This window comes from Microplitis mediator, chromosome 7 (assembly GCF_029852145.1).
Source record: "Microplitis mediator isolate UGA2020A chromosome 7, iyMicMedi2.1, whole genome shotgun sequence".
NCBI lineage: Eukaryota > Metazoa > Arthropoda > Insecta > Hymenoptera > Braconidae > Microplitis > Microplitis mediator.
In genome coordinates this window covers 26,731,750-26,750,504 of record NC_079975.1, presented here as the reverse complement: position 1 = coordinate 26,750,504, position 18,755 = coordinate 26,731,750, and the positions used below count along the sequence as shown (strand labels likewise).

The window sequence follows — 18,755 nt, the reverse complement described above, 5'->3', positions numbered from 1 at the left end:
AAATAGTTAATGACTAATGTAATTATAGGTTTAATTATACTCTCTTAAAATGAATCACTGAAAAGTTCTGCAAATCAGTGACTATTCACTGGATAAACAGTTTCAAGTAGGGGAGGGTGGGGCAGAGCGGCCCCCCTACGCCAATTATTATTTTTTGTGGCTTTGAACCATAAGATCACTTTACTTTTGTCCTATTTCGAACAAATTTATGGACATTTTGCCAAAATTCTGAAAAAACAATTTTTTTTTGTGGGGCAGAGCGGCCCCCGTCCAAAAAATGATAAAAAATTTTTTTTTTTCGTTTTTTTTTTTTTAAATTGTTTTCATCATTAAGAATGTATTTCTTTTTCTTGACAACTATTTTTGGTTTTATATTACTCGAAAAAAATTTTTTAAAGCGTAAAAAATCGTTCACTCTCGATTACCTTAATTACTAATTGTTATTTAATAAAAAAAAAAATCAATTCTATAATTTTACTTTATTTCAAAAATTTATCAACTAAAAAAAATAATTTTTTCGGAAGTTTCGGCTGGTCCATTTTGCCCCAGGTGTTATGCGTAGGGCTAGAAATGTGGAATTATAATCATTTTTTTTAATTTGACGATAAAAATATGAAAAAATCACTTTTTCAAAATTTTGGGCTTGTCCATTTTGCCCCAAATGTCATGCGTAGGGGTAAAAATGCGCAAACATATCGGGTTTATAGTAATCAGTCGAAAAAAAAAAAAATTTTTTTTTGGTCAAAATTTCAGGGGGGCCGCTCTGAAATAAAGTAAAATTATAGAATGAATTTTTTTTTTTATTAAATAACAATTAGTAATTAAGGTAATCGAGAGTGAACGATTTTTTACGCTTTAAAAAATTTTTTTCGAGTAATATAAAACCAAAAATAGTTGTCAAGAGAAAGAAATACATTCTTAATGATGAAAACAATTTAAAAAAAAAAAAAACGAAAAAAAAAAAATTTTTTATCACTTTTTGGAGGGGGGCCGCTCTGCCCCACAAAAAAAATTTTGTTTTTTCAGAATTTTGGCAAAATGTCCATAAATTTGTTCGAAATAGGACAAAAGTAAAGTGATCTTATGGTTGAAAGCCACAAAAAATAATAATTGGCTTAGGGGGGCCGCTCTGCCCCACCCTCCCCTATATATATAATTTTTTTTACCCAGGCAGTTGGGAATAAAAATAAAGGAAGCAATTATTTTTCGTTTTTTTGTGCACGGAAAAAAATGAACTATATAATTTAAGAACGACAAGTAAAAAAATGATAAAGTGATCAGTAAATACCATCATTCTAAATAGTAATTTTTTTATTTATGATTAAAAAACGTGAATAATTACAGGATAAGTATGAAAATTTATTGTCTACGCAAGTAAAATTACTATTTGTACTTCAAAAAACGTAACTGATACTTAGAAAATTGACGACACGTATAATAAAATTTATTATTTGGAATGTTAAAATTCCCCATATTGATACCCGGGTTCCGGGTTATAATTTCAAACACTAATTTTTAAAGTTTATTTTTTTCCGTGTGTTTTTTATTGATTGTCAAAATTTGATATATATACATATTCATTCAAAGTTAAATACGAGGTGATTTTTTCACAACAGTCATATGGCAATTCATTATCAAATAAGAAATAAAGCATATTATTGCACTTTTCTATTTTCTTGCTTTTGAAAATAGCGTTCCGTAAGCGTGATTCAATCCTAAAATAGTGCATAGGATATTTTTCTTTATAACTATCCAAACATAACGTTCTAACATCTTCATTAGCTGCAAACTTAACTAATCTGTCCATTCTGAAGTTGAGAATATCGAAAAGTGTAACTGTAGTGTCACAAATTTTTTCACAAGTTAGGTCCTCCGCGATCCCTCGAATTTCTGCCCATTGTTCAAGAACTCTACTTCTATGTTCTTCATCAGTGACTCCAATTCTATTTCCCACTCCAAATATGTCGTCTGCATTAAATGTTGGGCCCTCAGCACCTACGGAAATTCTTAATATCCTTCGGTATATCACATCGTAAGCAAGCTCTTTAATTTCGAGTTTTCGTTTCATGATGTACTCCGTATCTCCGGCAATATCTGGCGTAACTTTGTCTTCTTTAAAAGGAACAAGATCGAGTCCCCAATCTTCTGTTTGATAATAATTGTAATGGGTACAGTTCATAAGATAATTAGCAATATCTCTGTACCCGCAGTAAATACTCCGATTAAGAAAATTCTTGTCGAACTCTGGATTATCAAAAATTGCTCCTTTACGTATTAGCATCTTGATAATTTCTAATTTTTCATTGGCCAAACTATATTCGTGCTTACAATAGAGTGATTTCATAATTCTATTAGATGCGAGCACATAATAGGTTATTGTGGGTCTATCGGCATCGAATTTGATAACAGCTCCATTGTCCAATAAAAGCTTAACCATCTGAAGGTTAGTGTTTCTTACGGCATCTATTAATGGATATTCGCCACAGTTATTTGAAAGATCTATATCAGCCTCATATTTTATTAGTAACTTTACAATAGATGCAGCATTACGAAAAACTGCGTAATGTAGTAAAGTGAGACTTTTGAGCGCATGTATGTATGTAGCTTCTCGTACCTTTTTATAAATATTATTTGTATCCAAAACAAAGCCTTCAATGAAGTAATATTTCTTATCAAGTCGAACGTCAACACTAACATAAGCACCGTACTTTAATAACAGAGCCGTTATTTTTAACATAAGGAAACACGTTGAAATATGGATCGGATTAATGTCGTCACGGTTTTTTGGAACCACAGTTGCATTGTTTTCAATGAGTAACTTTGCGCAGTTCAGTTTATTTGATTGGCAGGCAAAGTGCAGTGGTGTGTACCCAAGAAAATATGGTCCTGTACATCTTGAGTTTACATCCGCACCGTTTTTTAGAAGATGATCCATTATCTTGAGACATCCATACTTGGATGCAATATGCAGAGGAGTCATCCCATTTCTTATATGTGAATTTACGTTTGCGCCTCTACTTACAAGTATTTTAACAACTTTAGACTGTCGTAATCGAACGGCGTCGTGGAGCAGAAAATTTGATGGACGATCAAATTTTACTTTATTTGATATTTTTATTTTTTTAGACAATAATTCGGCTGCTTTTACACGTTTCCGTCTAACTGCCATTTTCAGTAAATCATAACCACCACGAAGAACAGGAAGTTGAGACAATTTTGATGACTTTAATAATTTTTTCAACTCTTTAGTATCGTCCTTGAAGATTGTTGACATCAAATGATTTTTCGTAATTGTCGACATCTTGATCACAACACTTTCACTAGTCCGACTTTTAAATGAACGCACTCTAAACTATGAATTTGTGTCGGGGTATTTAAAGTCGTCCCGATGAAAACTTGGGACTTTTTTCGCACCACAGTTTCTTCCCCCTCCCTTTAAATGTTGGTTTGGCACATGCGAACATTAAATGACGTATGAGCTTATTCTAATATTACGGTGGTGGGGGAAGAAACTGGTGGGGAAAAAATTCCAAGCTTTCATTGGGACTACTATATTAGGATATTTTTTCAGCCCTTTACTCGAAAAAAACAGAACTGGCCACTATGTCAGATAGTATAGGGATGGAAACAGAATTCAAAAAATCGATGTTCGATTTTTTGATTAATCGTAATTTTGGTAATTATAACAATCGATTAATCGTTGTTCACAATCGATTTTAATCGATTTCTTTTCAGTTATTCTATCATTCTTTTATTTCAACAAATCCATACTGTTAAGCTATATTAACATACAAGAACAACAATTTTGTCACGAAATACGCGTATTGAATTATGGAAACCATGTCATTAATAACAGACTTTGAAAAAACTAACATATTTAAATGTTTTGGAGATAAACGGCATTTTCTATGAGTAGCAATAATTCCGGCATGCGAAAACAATCGCTCGCAAGGAACTAAAGTAGCCATAATTGCTAAGTATTTTTTTGCGGTAAGAAAGACGATTAATACTAAAGAAAGTGGTCATGAGAGTTGTTAAAAAAATGTAAACAGTGTTAGTTACTAGCGATAGGTTATTAGGTATAATCACAGATCAAGGTTCCCGGATATTCCCCCACCCGCTTTTCGAGTGACGAATCACAATTCAGTTTTTGAGCGCTAACTTTAAATGCACGTTTTTTGAGGTTATGTTTACTGCGCAATGTGTTCGTTTTAGCGTGCGCCTCGGCTCGAGGGGAATATATTGTAGGGGAAGTGCTGATGGTGGGGAGGGAACCTTTAGGCAATGGGTCTCTTTGGGTCCTGTCCCGACGTGGAACCTTTAGACAGAGTCGACTGTATTACGGTGGTGGGGGAAGAAACTGGTGGGGAAAAAATTCCAAGCTTTTGTTGGGACTATGGAGGGTAGAGGTTTCTCTGTAGAAAAAAAATCGGCCTATCGGTTGACCCTGCGGGCCAGCCCCAAAACTTCCCACTGTTTTCGAGCTCCTTGAGCTCGGAAATATTGTTGTGGATACATTTTCGAGCTCAGGGAATACTTAAATTTTAAATTCTATTTTATAAAACAATTTTTTTCCATTTATGATAATAAATTTATAATAATTATTATTATTATTATGTAAAATGTATAACATATTGATGATATATATACACTGTAAAAAGAGCGGTGTCAAAAATGGACTCATTTTAACTCCGTCCGGTGTTAAAAATACCGGTGTTAAAGCGGGGTAACCGGTGTAAAAGCGGAGTAAAATCGGTGTAAAGGCGGTGTAACCGGTGTAAAAACGGAGTAACATCGGTGTAAAAGCGGGGTAACCGGTGTAAAAGCAGGGTAAACTGCGTCCGCTTGGATTATTAACTTTAAAGATTATAAAACACAAAAAATGTCAGTACTTTATGAAAATTAATAAAGAATATCATTTATTAACAAGTATAGTGATCGAGTAAGTAAAAATATTCACAAAATAAAATATTTTAACACTGGTAAAGAATGTCTACACCGGCGGCGGCGTTATTTTAACACCGGTCTAGAATATTTATACCGGTGGCGGCGTTATTTTAACACCGGACTAGAATATTTACACCGGTGGCGGCGTTATTTTAACACCGGTACAGAATATTTACACCGGTGGCGGCGTTATTTTCACACCGCTTTCGGGGGTAAATTTAACACCGATAATTTTAACACCTACACCGTTTGGACTTACCCCGGTGATTTTTTACAGTGTAAAAATATTTCCACATCAGTAAAATCTTTTAACACCGGTAAAGAATATCTACACCGGTGGCGGCGTTATTTTAACACCGCTTTCGGGGGTAAATTTAACACCGATAATTTTAACACCTACACCGTTTGGACTTACCCCGGTGATTTTATACAGTGTAAATACATAATTAAAAAAATCGAAATATTAATAAAATGTAGATAGTTAACGGGCGCAGAATCGAGATTTCAGCCGCGGGGATGCTGGTAAATCTTGATTTCACCCTCAACTCAGTAGCTCAGTAGCGCGCGATCTTGCAACACGGACACGTGCTTTTGTCATCATAATCACAATCACGAGTTCTTAAACTCGACAACTTTTTTAGTGAGGAAAATAACTTACAGCTTACAAATTACTTACTTAAAATTTTTTTTCCAACTTGCTCAATCTTTTTTTTCCCTCGTTATACTTAAACTTTTTTATGTTTAATGAAAAGGCTCTGACGCCCTTAACGGTCTAATGATGCTTAGTTACGGCAAAGATTTTGAAGTTACTGCAGATCAAAATGTGAATAATGAATTTCCCAAAACATTTGATTCAAATCTTGATATTTTTACACGGATTTTAGGAGTTTCTACAGCGATCGGTAAGTTTTTTTTTTATAAAATAACTAAACATATAAAACAAGGTAACAAGCAAATATTCAAAAATAAAAAGATCTAGTCATCAAAGGAAACTCAGCATGAATAAGATCATGTATATATGAGTATAAAAAGGGAATTTTAACGACGGGGGGTTGATTGGCTGCGACAATTTCGTTTTCCATGAATTATAATTGAAGTGAAAATAGCCACCCAAGTGCTACAAGTACTCAAAGTCTGCTTTACTAGCCCTTGCATACCACAATAACAACAACAACCCACGTAACGGACATGTAGATCCACGTGAACGAAGCTTGTTACCGTATTTTACGACAAAGCTTTTATTAAATATACGAGTTGAGAGACGAATTCTCGAGTTGAGTTGTTTTACTATTCTATTTATGTCCATAACTCAATCCTCTTGCTGCAACCATTCATCCTTCATTCTTGTGAATACGCGAACCATAAACTACATCTAAATGCTTTATGCTAACCTTTGATGGTCGAAACAAATTCACGGTTTTTTTTAATGCGAAGTGGGAAAATTTAATTATAAATTTAATTATTTATCACGCGGCATGTAATTTAACGGCCGCGTATTGTCTTGTTATTTATTGTATCAATAAATATTTTTCGTAATTAAATATTCAAAATTTTTTATAATTAACGGAAGTAATCAACGCGTTATTTACTTTTTCGTCATTCTTACACTGTAAAAAGAGCGGTGTTAAAAGGGGACTCATTTTAACTCCGCCAGGTGTTAAAATAAAATTACACTGGTGTTAAAAATACCGGTGTTAAATCGGAGACGGTGTAAAAGCGAGGTAACCGGTGTAAAAACGGAGTAACATCGGTGTAAAAGCGGGATAACCGGTGTAAAAGCGGAGTAATACCGGTGTAAAGGCAGGATAAACTGCGTCCGCTTGGAGTATTAACTTTAAAGATTATAAAACACAAAAAATGTCAGTTCTTTGAAAAAATAATTAAAGAATATCATTTATTAACAAGTATAGTGATCGAGTAAGTAAAAATATTCACAAAGTAAAATATTTTAACACCGGTACAGAATATCTACACCAGCGGCGGTGTTATTTTAATACCGGTCTAGAATATTTACACCGGCAGCGGTGTTATTTTAACACCGGAGAATTTTTTTTAACACCGGTACAGAATATTTACACCAGCGGCGGTGTTATTTTAACACCGGTTTAGAATATTTACACCGGCAGCGGTGTTATTTTAACACCGGAGAATTTTTTTTAACACCGGTACAGAATATTTACACCAGCGGCGGTGTTATTTTAACACCGGTTTAGAATATTTACACCGGCAGCGGTGTTATTTTAACACCGGAGAATTTTTTTTAACACCGGTACAGAATATTTACACCAGCGGCGGTGTTATTTTAACACCGGTTTAGAATATTTACACCGGCAGCGGTGTTATTTTAACACCGGAGAATTTTTTTAACACCGGTACAGAATATTTACACCAGCGGCGGTGTTATTTTAACACCGGTTTAGAATATTTACACCGGTAGCGGTGTTATTTTAACACCGGATAATTTTTTTTAACACAGGTACAGAATATCTACACCAGCGGCGGTGTTATTTTGACACCGGTACAGAATATTTACACCAGTGGCGGTGTTATTTTAACACCGGAGAATTTTTTTTAACACCGGTACAGAATACTTACACCGGTGGCGGCGTTATTTTCACACCGCTTTCGATGTTGAAATTTAACACCGCCGATTTTAACACCTACACCGTTTGGACTTACCCCGGTGATTTTTTACAGTGTATAAATAATATTTATTTTGAGTAAAAATTTTTTACTTAAAAAATTTTGAAAAATACCTCAGTCCAAGCAGGTGAAAAAAAATGGATTTAAAAATCTGTTTTACTTATTGGCAGTTTATGGCGGCATAAATTTATTTAAAAAAATAAATAAACGGAATTTATATTTTAAAAAAAAAATACGGATGTTTTTTTTGACAGAACCGATACAATTTTCTCGGTCCAAATATCTACTATAAATAGATATACATCAAGCATACATATATGTCGATATATATATTCGAACATAGTTTTCCTTCCGGCAAATAAATATCACCCTCTCGATAGCGTAAAACTTGGCGTCGATATTATTTTTTCCGCCATATTATTTATACTTATGGGCATAAGAAAGTACCCGGAGGGATATTATTTTTTATAAAAATTTATTTTAAATAAAATTTGACAAAAACTGTATACTTTTATTAGCTTTCTAAATTCACTGAGATTTTTAACGGAATAAAAAAGGTTGCTACAAGTGATAAAGATAAATATATATAAATATATATGTATATAAAAAATGATTCAATTCCACGAGAGAAATCGCGACATTCCATTGTTTCGAGGGGATGAAATTTATTACAACAAAGAAAAATATTCACTTTTTCCTTCTCCCTTTTATGAGCACGATATTTATTGTAAATGGTATTTTTTATTTTTCATTCTATTTATAGAAGATGCGTATTATTTCAAATTGAAATTAAAAAATAAATAAAAAAAAGTAATTTTGAAATTCCGTAGTTTCAATGAGTACTTAGAGTTTTATCACTCGGATCTCTGGTTTAAAATGAAAACAAAGTTATCAAACTGGCATTTGTGGACGCAATTTTGTTATGCAATATTGCAACCTGAAACTTTAGTGTTACCAGTAGTCTAGGTCAGAGTATGGTCGCCACTGCGACCTGTACATAAAAACTCGGTAAAAAAAAAATGAAAAAATTCAAATAGTTTGACTGTATAACTTTACATATATATATTTACACACATATATATGTTAAGTAAAAGTATATTTGAATAAAAGTCGTTACAACACTGTAAAAAATCCGGAGTGAATTCGAATTGAAATTAAATCCGAATTCACTCCGGATTCACTCCGCCAGTCGGAGTTCCGGAGTTTTAAAAAAAATCACTCCGCATGCGGAGTGAATTGAGAGTTTTTTTTAGCGGAGTGATTGCGGAGTGACGCGGATTTTATTTCACTCCCAATTCACTCCGGTCCGGAGTTTTAATACTTAAATAAATTTATATTAATTTATATTAAACTGCTAAACAATGTGTGTGTGTGCGAGTGTGTGTTTGCGTGCATGTGTGTGTTTGGGTGTGTGCAGGTGTTTGTGTGTGCGAATGTGTGCTTGTGTGTGTTCGGATGTGTGCAAATATCTGCGTGTGTGTCCGCGTGTGTGCAAATGTGTGCATGTGTGCAAATGTGTGCATGTGTGCAAATGTGTGCATGTGTGCAAATGTGTGCATGTGTACAAATGTGTGCATGTGTGCAAATGTGTGCATGTGTGCAAATGTGTGCAATTAATCCGCATTCACTTCGCGAATTTTTTACAGTGTAAATATCTGGTATCAATTTTTTTTTCTTTTCCATTCTCGAATAAGCGGAAAATGCGCAGCCAAAGAAAAATTTTCACTTACGCGATTTATTCAACTAAAAAATTCGAAGAAAATTTTCTTGGAAAATCTTGACTGTTTTATGAAAATTAAAATTTTGTTTACTAGTAAAGTTGGGAATGTAAATCTGTAATTATTTGAGCTGTAAATTCATTGGGCGAAAATTTTTATTACTGTCTATAAATAATTTCAAATCGTCGGGCTGTAAATTTTTACTCCGTGGAAGGTGGAATTATTATTATTATTGTTCGATAACTGCTCATAAAGTTGTGTAACTGGTATTTTATATTAGGAAAATGAAAAAGGCGTCAAGTGGCCACCGGGGTTCGGCGAATGAACTTCTCTAGATGCTCATAATTAATGACAATTGGCTTCGTTTCAAGATTCGTACTTACTGACCGTATTTTTTAAATTAATCCTTTTTCTTCCGAATTTAAAAACGTAAATATTCAATTATTAATAATTTTAAAAAAGGCGGGAAAGTAAAACAGCCTAAAAAAAAAACACCCAATATTTTCTTTGAAGATTTTCTCATCTCATTGCTCCAAATTATTATTTCATTAAAAAAAAATGCCCAGTCATTAAAAAATAATTTAATTCCCTCAATAAAAAATGGAAGGGGTAAAATTTGAAATAAAAAATTCCGGTCACCAAAAATTTCAGATTTTGAATTTTTCTTAAAATTTTGGAGTCCCAATTACTCAATTTTTATTTTCTCTCTTTAGTCCCACAAAAATAATTTTAGCGATGACTTATCAGCTTTCGAGAATAAATAAAAAAAAATATTTAAAAGTCTAAGAAGTTGTAGGGAATTTTAAAATAAATCCGCGAAACGTGATGTAGAATAGGCTTTACAACTTTGTATGAATATCCTTCTTCAGGGATAATATTATATCTTTCTTATATACTTAGCGATCTGTTATATATGTGATATATGTTATATTATATTCTTTAACGCCCACGTCAACACCTCACCAATACTAAGATAAAATAATAATAAAACTCAAATACTAAGTCTGGATGATGACGATGAGAAATCGAATTCCTGATGGATAATACTTTTGATCCTTTTCACCACGAATGACATGAATACTCAATGTTTTTTTTCTTTTATGTCAAAGAAACACAATAACAAAATGGAAATAATATTGATAAAGTTTCGTCGCGGTTGCGTAATAAAAATCTTATATATTATTTATTTAATATAATATCGAAATTTATTATTTACAATAATAATAAAGTTCGTAATGGGGTTAACTATTTATGGAATTTATATACAGATTAATCGACGGCAATTGCACGGACATAAATGCTGGTAATATATACACATACGTCAATATTCCGATAACGAGTCTCTAATATATATTGTTATGCATCGGGTACTATATATATGTATAGGGGAGACCGGGGCAAGACGGCCCACCTAAGCCGGTTATTATTATTTGTGGCTTTTAACCATCAAGTCGATTTACTCTTGTCCAACTTGAACTCAATTCACCAAAATTTTGGTGAAGCTCCTGAAAAAAAATTTTTTTTTTTTGGGGCAAGACGGCCCCCTCCGAAAAAAATGAAAAAAAAATTTTTTTTTTTTTAATTGTAAAAAAATTTCCCGCGTAACAAATGTTTATATTTTTCTTTTTAACAACTGTATTTACTTTAATATTACTCGAAATAACCTTTTTTGATATAATACGAGTCATTTTTTCACTTCTGTAGAAAATTGATTATTGGTTTTTTTTAATTTTTCAAATGCTCTATTTTAATCCAAATCCATACAATTAACCAAAAAATGATATTTCTATTAAATTAATCATGACTAGGTTATAATACTATGAAATAAATTTTCTTTTAGAATTTTTGAGTGGTTCATTTTGCCCCAAGTTTCACGTATCGGGCTAAAAATGAGTAAATAATCTAAATTTGTGATAATCAAAAGAAAACAAGAAAAAAAAAATTTTGGTTAATTTTTGAGGTGGGCCTTCTTGCCCCCGGTCTCCCCTATATATATATATATATATATATAGTACCCGTGATATATATATTTTAGTGGGGGCGATAAGATAAGATTATTTGGTGTATTTAGATTTCGCATGCAAAATTACGATTAAAAATAAAAGTACATGAAGCGTAACAAAATAATTGCAATTAAATTTATATCATTAGTTTAAATATTAATTGGTGTTATAATTGACACTAATCATCGAATATTTTTATTTTCGCAATTAAATATTTTACAGTCGACTACGTCATAAGCCTCTCCCGCTTAATCGGCAGTTACTGTCTAATCACCCCCCCCCCCATTGAACTCTTCTCACCAGACAGCTCGTTATAAGCCTCCGTTAAAAAGTCGAAATTATAAACTACTGTAAAAAAATTTTAGATTAAATCCGGAGCTGATGACTGTTTATTTATTTGATCCCCTTGGGGTGAAATTTACTCCGAAGGGGAGTGGGTTTTAATATTGAAACTTCGGGGCGAAAAATTTCCCCTACGTTTCATAGGACGGGCTTATGGTGGCTAGACTATTGTAATTTAAATTTTAAAACAATCATTTAAATATTAGGGGAAGGGGGAGGGGCAAAAGGGGGTAGACTAGGCAAAACGGGGTACCCCCAAAATTTAATAAAAAAAAAATTTATATTTTAAATGGTTTTTAAACATTCCAAAATCACTTCTGTAATTATTAATAAGCGTTACGTTGAATTTTTTTTGGTAAACTTTTTCAAAAATCAATTGTCAGTTGAAAAATATTAATGACGTTTGTTTTATGATAAAATCTATTAAAAATTTTTTTTCTTCTTTTGTATCCAATAAACATGTAAAATATAATTTTTCTTCATGTAAATTACTTACAAAAAAATTAAACTTAATCAAATTCGTTTAAAATCCAGAAATTTTTTTTTTACCTTTTTTAGGGGGTACCCCTTTGCCCGCAGAAATGAAAATTTTTTTTTTCAACGGTAACTGAAAATTTCTTCTATTTACTTTGAACATTTAAAAAAAAAAAAAGATTTAGCGTCTTTGAGTCCTCGAAAACTTGGTATTTTCTTAAGTACCCCCTTTTGCCCCTCTCTCCCCTAATTATAGAGAAAAGTTGTTGGGATATTTTTTTTAGAGAATTTAAAGAGCTACAAAAAATATGTGATTGGTTTTTTTCACATCTTCAATATTTGAGCTGCAATTTGATTTATAAGAATTGAAGCCGACAAATTGTTTTAATTAAAATAAAAAAATAAATGAAAATAAATTTTTGTGGAAACGTGGTACATTATTATGTATTTACAAACTCAAGTCTCGTTCCGGTTGATTTAACAAATTTACGTCTCCTGTAGACTGTCGACTGAACGGGATTAGAGTAAAGGAAATTGTACATACAGAAGTCCAAATGTCCTCCATGATTAGTTTTTATAAAAAATAAGAGCTCTGGTATGTAATCTGTGATGAAGTTCACACAGTGATTTTAAAATTCGTTAGCTTAAATAATAATATTTTTAGTTAGCGGATTAGGTCTGATCTTTCATTCGAAATTCCATTGAAATCGAGAATTGGCTCGAGAACTAATTAGAGTACGGATTTAATTGCAAACGTTCCTCTATTTGGTATAAACTACGCCAGTGGACATGAATCTATTCACATATCTCGTCTCTCCCTTTCCATCTCCATCCCCATTTTCATCCCAGCCCCATCGCGTCCATCTCCTCTTCTTTTTTATTATCCCATTACTCTGATGGGAAAAAAAATTATTTCTTTTGTACTTTAATTAGACAAAGAGATTTTACAAAATTAATTTTTTCTTCGAGAGTTTAATTTTTAGCGGCTAGACCTTGATATTATTTATCGTAATATTCTGTAGACAAAAGTAAAAACAATAACAAAAAGTTAAAATCGAGACTATCCTTTACTTGTGCAAGCAACTTTTGTTTCATTGTATTTTCTGGCAATCGCTGGCTGAGCTTTTATCTCTTATGAAATACCAAGCCAAATATTTTTGTTTACATTTTTTAGTTTTATTTTTAACGTCTGCTCTTATCTGCTGGGTTATTTATTTTTATATATTGTTTCTCTTTAGTACCTTTATATTTTTATTTATTTTCTATTCTTTAATTTTTTTCTGACTTTTATTCCCGTATTTTTTATTTTTATCTTTTAATTTTCAGCAAAAATAAATTTTGGCAACGAATTTTGAAAACTTTTTCTAATAATAATTATGATGATAATGGCCAAGTTTTAAGTCTAAGCAGCTTTTGAAATTTAAATGTCAAATGGCGCCCAAAGTTAGGACAAGAAATAAATCCGTTATTTTTTTCATGCGCTAGTTCTTTAAAAGAAAAATTGTCGATTTAATTAATTAGTTGCATAGAAGGGCTTGTAGTTAAAGCTTTCAAATTACATTTTCATGAACTTTTGAATTTTTTCCGTAATTATTTTTAATAAGAGTCGCAACCATAATTTTTAACAATCGAACAAACTGAAGCCAGAAAAGTCGAAATTAAATTAGCTTTCATTCAAATGATCGAAATTTGGCTACAAAATTTTTATTTAAATATCCAGATCATTAAACACAAATTTAAAACTTTTCAAAAATTAGTTTTGAATTTTCTTCACAGAAAAAAAGGATTTCTTGGTGCAAAAAATTTTTTCTTGTTCTAAGAAAATTTTTACTTGACTCAAGATATTTTTTTTATTATAAAGTGAAAACAAAACTTTTCTTGGGATAAGAAAAAATTTTCTCGGAACAAGAAAAAAATTTTTTAGGCGAGAAAAAAATTCTTGAGCCAAGAAAAATTTTTGTCTTCAATTCATAATACAAAATATTTCTTGCGCCAGGAAATTCTTTTTTACTGTGTTGGCCTGAAATCATAAAAAATTATAAAATTATAAATTTCGAGCTTTAGAAAAAATTTTACCATTTTTTTAAGCAAAATACCAATAAATTGAATTTTGAAATTTCAAAATTTACCGCCACGGAATAAAAAATAAACAACTGTAATAATAAGCTCGCAGATTATGGATTTTAGCAAAAATAGGTTTGTTTAATCGTGAGGTAATTATTAGCGATGGTCAAGCGATAATGTATTCGTATGGTATAGTAGCAAGAGCCACATTTGCCATTCGTATCAGAGAATTCAACCCACGGCTAATTTGGCTATGCATCTAACGCGATTACGTCGCAATACACTGCACACAACACACGATTACATTCCGCTATAATGTGTGCATAGTTACACTGTGACAACGAATCAACCCCAATACAAATCGCACGTGGTCCATCAGACTTCTATTCTCATATACATCTATATCTATATCTGCACCAATAGTATTTCCACCCAATGTATGCACGACTCGACATTTCTCTAATATAACTCTAAATCTCTGCTCTCTGCCTGCAGTTAAGTTGTATGTTGAATTTCATTGTATTCCATTGTGTTGCATACCATTGTGACTGCCGAATAATCATTTACAGCATTACTCGATTAGTTTACCTGCGGCAAAAGCCTCTGATTCATCTTCCGGTGAAATCACTGTCAAAGTTTGATCGAATCAATTAATCCTTCATTCTGTTCAAATTTCCAGTGGTTGAGTCGATTGATTACTGAAAATAAAATTGTCGCGATCTGCACCGAAAGTTTGAATTCCCGCTCTATTTAGACAGAAGAAAGTTGCGTTTTTCTCGTATGAAAAAAAAAACAAACAGATCTGCAAGTGAAAATTAAAACTTCTGCTTCGGTTTTTGCGAAGAGACGCATGCGTTAATTTTGGCCATTTGTTTTCTCATAAGAGAGGTGCAATTTTTTTCCCGCTAAACGCCCGTGTAAAAAAAATTTTTGTTCCTAATGAATTTAGATCTGAATTTCATAACGAAACTCAGATCGTGACACAAATATGACTTTCATCATGAATTTGCTCCCACAATTTTTTGTCTAGTAAATCTGTATCACTTCTAAAAATTTATTATTATGTATTTGAATTGGACTTGGGATGACTTCGATAGAAACTTGACTGAATTAAACCTTTTGTCAAATTTATCGACTCAGAAATTACCAATAAATTTCTTCTATCAAGTACTCAATTATCGTAAATCAGTTTCGATTGTAAAATTAATTTAGTGAATGAACTTCAGATCACTTGGGTAAAAATTTGACTGAGTCATAATTTTGTCGTGATTAAAATTTTTGATACAAATTCATGATGAAAGTTATATTTGTGTCACGATCTGAGTTTCGTGATGAAATTTAGATCTAAATTCATTATGCATAAAATTTTTTTACACGGGCGGTACAGGAATTCAAACTTTCGGTGCAGGTATGGAAAAGTATATTGTGTACCTTGGGAGGAAAAAACTATTTCAGACGAGGGTAAGATTTACTTGCATCACAGGGTTTGAAATCACATTTTATCCTATTCCACACACGGTGTGCAGCGAATTGATCCCAAGCCAATCTAATAGATTCTAAAGGCTAAAAGGCTAAATCGAATCGAGTTGTCTAGGATCAGTTGACATGGAATCTCTATGCATTATTGCTTTCAATAACGTATGTATCAACTGTCATGTCGGTTGGTGAGAATAAGATTTACAAAAAAAAGAGGTGGCTGACATTTCGACGGTAAAACTCTACCAACGCTTCGCGTTTGAGGTGCGCGAAATGCGAATCTGACATTTTGAAATGGAGAATCAACTCAAAAACAAACGTGTTGGGCAGAAATGATGCATCTTTTAATCCCTAGGGATGAAAGCGATGTTTCTATTCCACTAATTCGCATGCTTCTGAAATTGTACTGCTTCAATTGGCTAAAGATGTACAGAAAATTTAAGTTTAAATGGAGATGACATGAAAAATATACGCCCGCTTCGTTGAAGTTTGGTAAATTAAATTATGTTAAGTGAAATAAAGGAGGATTGAGCAGACGGTCTGTTGAATGTGGTTTGGTTTAAAGTGGTTTAGTTGTTGGTTGTTGTAATACTGAGATGTAAGGAGCAAAGGTACAAGTTGGAGGCTGATATGCTACAACAGTTGCAATGTAATAGTGTCGGATGTACTCAAGACCTAGCGTAGACCTCAAAAGCCAAAGGAAACACTGAGAGGGTTAAGGAAGAGAATGGCTTGAGAGTCCTGTGTAAGTGGTGACGATAAATTGCCTGAGAACATTGCACGGTTGCGGTTTATTTCAAACTGCTGGAGCAAATTCCTTCAGTCTCTTTCTTGCTTACTCGACTGCTTTCGGGGATGAATTCAGGAAAATCCTATGGAAATTTTGGCTTAGGATTCTTTACGGCTTGTTGGGATTTAGCTGTGAAAATAAATCAAACTGAGTAGTCTTGCTCGGTGCACTCGAGGACTTGCTTGTGACAACGAATTTGTCTTTGGAAAGTTTTATGATCGGAAAGTAATAGGATTTTTTTTTTTCCTCGAGTTAATTTATAACTCAAATATCCACTGGCGGTAATTGGTTTAGTTTTTTGTTAAATATTGATTTTACGGAAAAGTCGATGGAATGTTTTTTGTAGAGAATTTAAAGAGCTACAAAAAAGTACTCTTTAACTTTTTACATATTTTTGATATTTAAGGCGTAAAATTAATTTTGAAAATCACTCAAATTTTTGAAATTACAAAAATTTTTTTCAAAAGCTTCTAGTGCTTGAAATATTAGTTTTAGAAGAAAACTTATAGATATGTTTTTTGTAGGAAATTCGAAGAGCTACAAAAATGATTCTCATGACTTTTCTTATATTTTCAATATTTGAGGCGTAAAATTAATATAAAAGTTATCAGTCAAATTTTGGACATAACGTTACTGAGAAGATTAAAATATTTATTTGATTAAAAAAGTTTTTGAGACTTTTATCGAAAAAGTTCATAGACAATAAAGCTGATAATGAATTTCTACGGGTAAAAATACCTAGAGTATGAGATCTAAATGAACGAAAAAAATAATCATTAAAAGAAAATAAATTGTTTCGGCGAAAAAAAAATTTTCCTCAGATATCTTTTTACGAGTCATTAAAAGCTTTCTTATAGTCTGTTAGTACAACATATATCTTTGTATTCATTGTTTTTTTACGCCCTCGTAAAAAATATATACATTTGAGAAATCCAACCGTAAAAATACCAGAATAATATAAATGAATATTTAAAAAATTAATCCCCGATTAAAACTACGCAGGCTCGCGACAGCCGAAGGATTAAATTTTTCACAAAAAATTTGTACTCCGTATCTGGGATTTGCGTGAAAGTAAAAAGAGTGTGGGATAAAAAGTGGGTGCTAATTACTGTTGGTAAACAAAATTTGAAGTAACGTTAAAAATGAAGTCAATCAGAAATTATTCACTGTGGCAGGAATTCCCGGAAGAAATTAACTCTTTAAAGTGACGTGGAAAATAAGTACGAGGGAATCCTCTGGCTCAGAGGGTTTTGTGAAATAACTGCTTACAGAGACTGACTTAAAGCCCCGTGCTTCGGGAGATGGGATAAAGATATCAAGAAACTTCGATATTTTGCGATGTAACTTTGATATTGCTCTTACACCGTAATCGCCTGATTTATATACGAGCAACTCAATTGCGTTGCACTGCACAGCTCAGTAAATTTATACCATTTCCAACAAATCTAACTTTTATAAATTATTTAAATAAAATATCACCTACAAGTTGCCGTTAAATTAACATCCCCTCAAAATTCACTTGCGTTAAAAATTTTTCTTTCCGTTTGCGGTTAAATGGGCCAGATTTTTACTAAACAAATTTATCACGATGGGGTAAAATGGCCGGTCTCTTATTTATAGAAATTTTTCTCAAGTTGAATTTTATTCCAACGGGGCAAAATAGCCACCCTTTGTATTTTTGTACTCAGAAGAAAAGGATTTTTTGTTCCAAGAAAATTTTTACTTGACCCAAGAAATTTTTTGTAATATAAATTGAAAACAAAAGTTTTCTTGGGGTGAAAAAAAATTTTCTTAGAACAAGAAAAAAATTTTTTGAGCGAGAAAAAAATTCTTGAGCAAGAAAAATTTTTGTCTTCAATTCATAATTCAAAATATTTCTTACGTCGAGTAGGGGAGGGTGGGGCAGAGCGGCCCCCCTGAAATTTTGACCAAAAAAAAAATTTTTTTTTTTTCGACTAATTACTATAAATCCGATATGTTTGCGCATTTTTACCCTCACGCATGACATTTGGCGCAAAATGGACAAGCCCAAAATTTTGAAAAAGTGATTTTTTCATATTTTTATCGTCAAATTAAAAAAAAATTATTATAATTCCACATTTATAGCCCTACGCATAACACCTGGGGCAAAATGGACCAGCCGAAACTTCCAAAAAAATTATTTTTTCATATTTTTCGGCCGTTTCTTTATGTAAGAGGCAAATTTGGTCACTAAAAATTTATAAAAATTAAATTTTTTTTTTAGTTGATAAATTTTTGAAATAAAGTAAAATTATAGAATTGATTTTTTTTTTTATT

The 18,755-nt window shown here is 32.2% G+C and overlaps 2 protein-coding genes across 2 annotated transcripts in view; one reads left to right on the top strand and one right to left on the bottom strand.

Moving 5' to 3' along the window:
• Positions 1 to 1,709: 1,709 nt before the first annotated feature.
• LOC130672002 (putative ankyrin repeat protein RF_0381) lies at positions 1,710 to 3,301 on the bottom strand. The gene is made up of 2 exons (XM_057476181.1): positions 1,772 to 3,301; positions 1,710 to 1,715 (listed from the first exon to the last, which is right to left on the bottom strand). The coding sequence occupies exons 1-2, from the start codon at positions 3,299 to 3,301 to the stop codon at positions 1,710 to 1,712; spliced, it is 1,536 nt and encodes a 511-aa protein (XP_057332164.1).
• Positions 3,302 to 5,492: 2,191 nt separating this feature from the next.
• LOC130671285 (uncharacterized) overlaps positions 5,493 to 18,755 on the top strand; it is a 42,497-nt gene continuing 29,234 nt past the window's right edge. Inside the window, exon 1 of the mRNA XM_057475077.1 lies at positions 5,493 to 5,849. Within this exon, the coding sequence (XP_057331060.1) occupies positions 5,723 to 5,849 (127 nt within the window). The 5' untranslated portion in view covers positions 5,493 to 5,722. The remainder of the gene's footprint in view (positions 5,850 to 18,755) is intronic.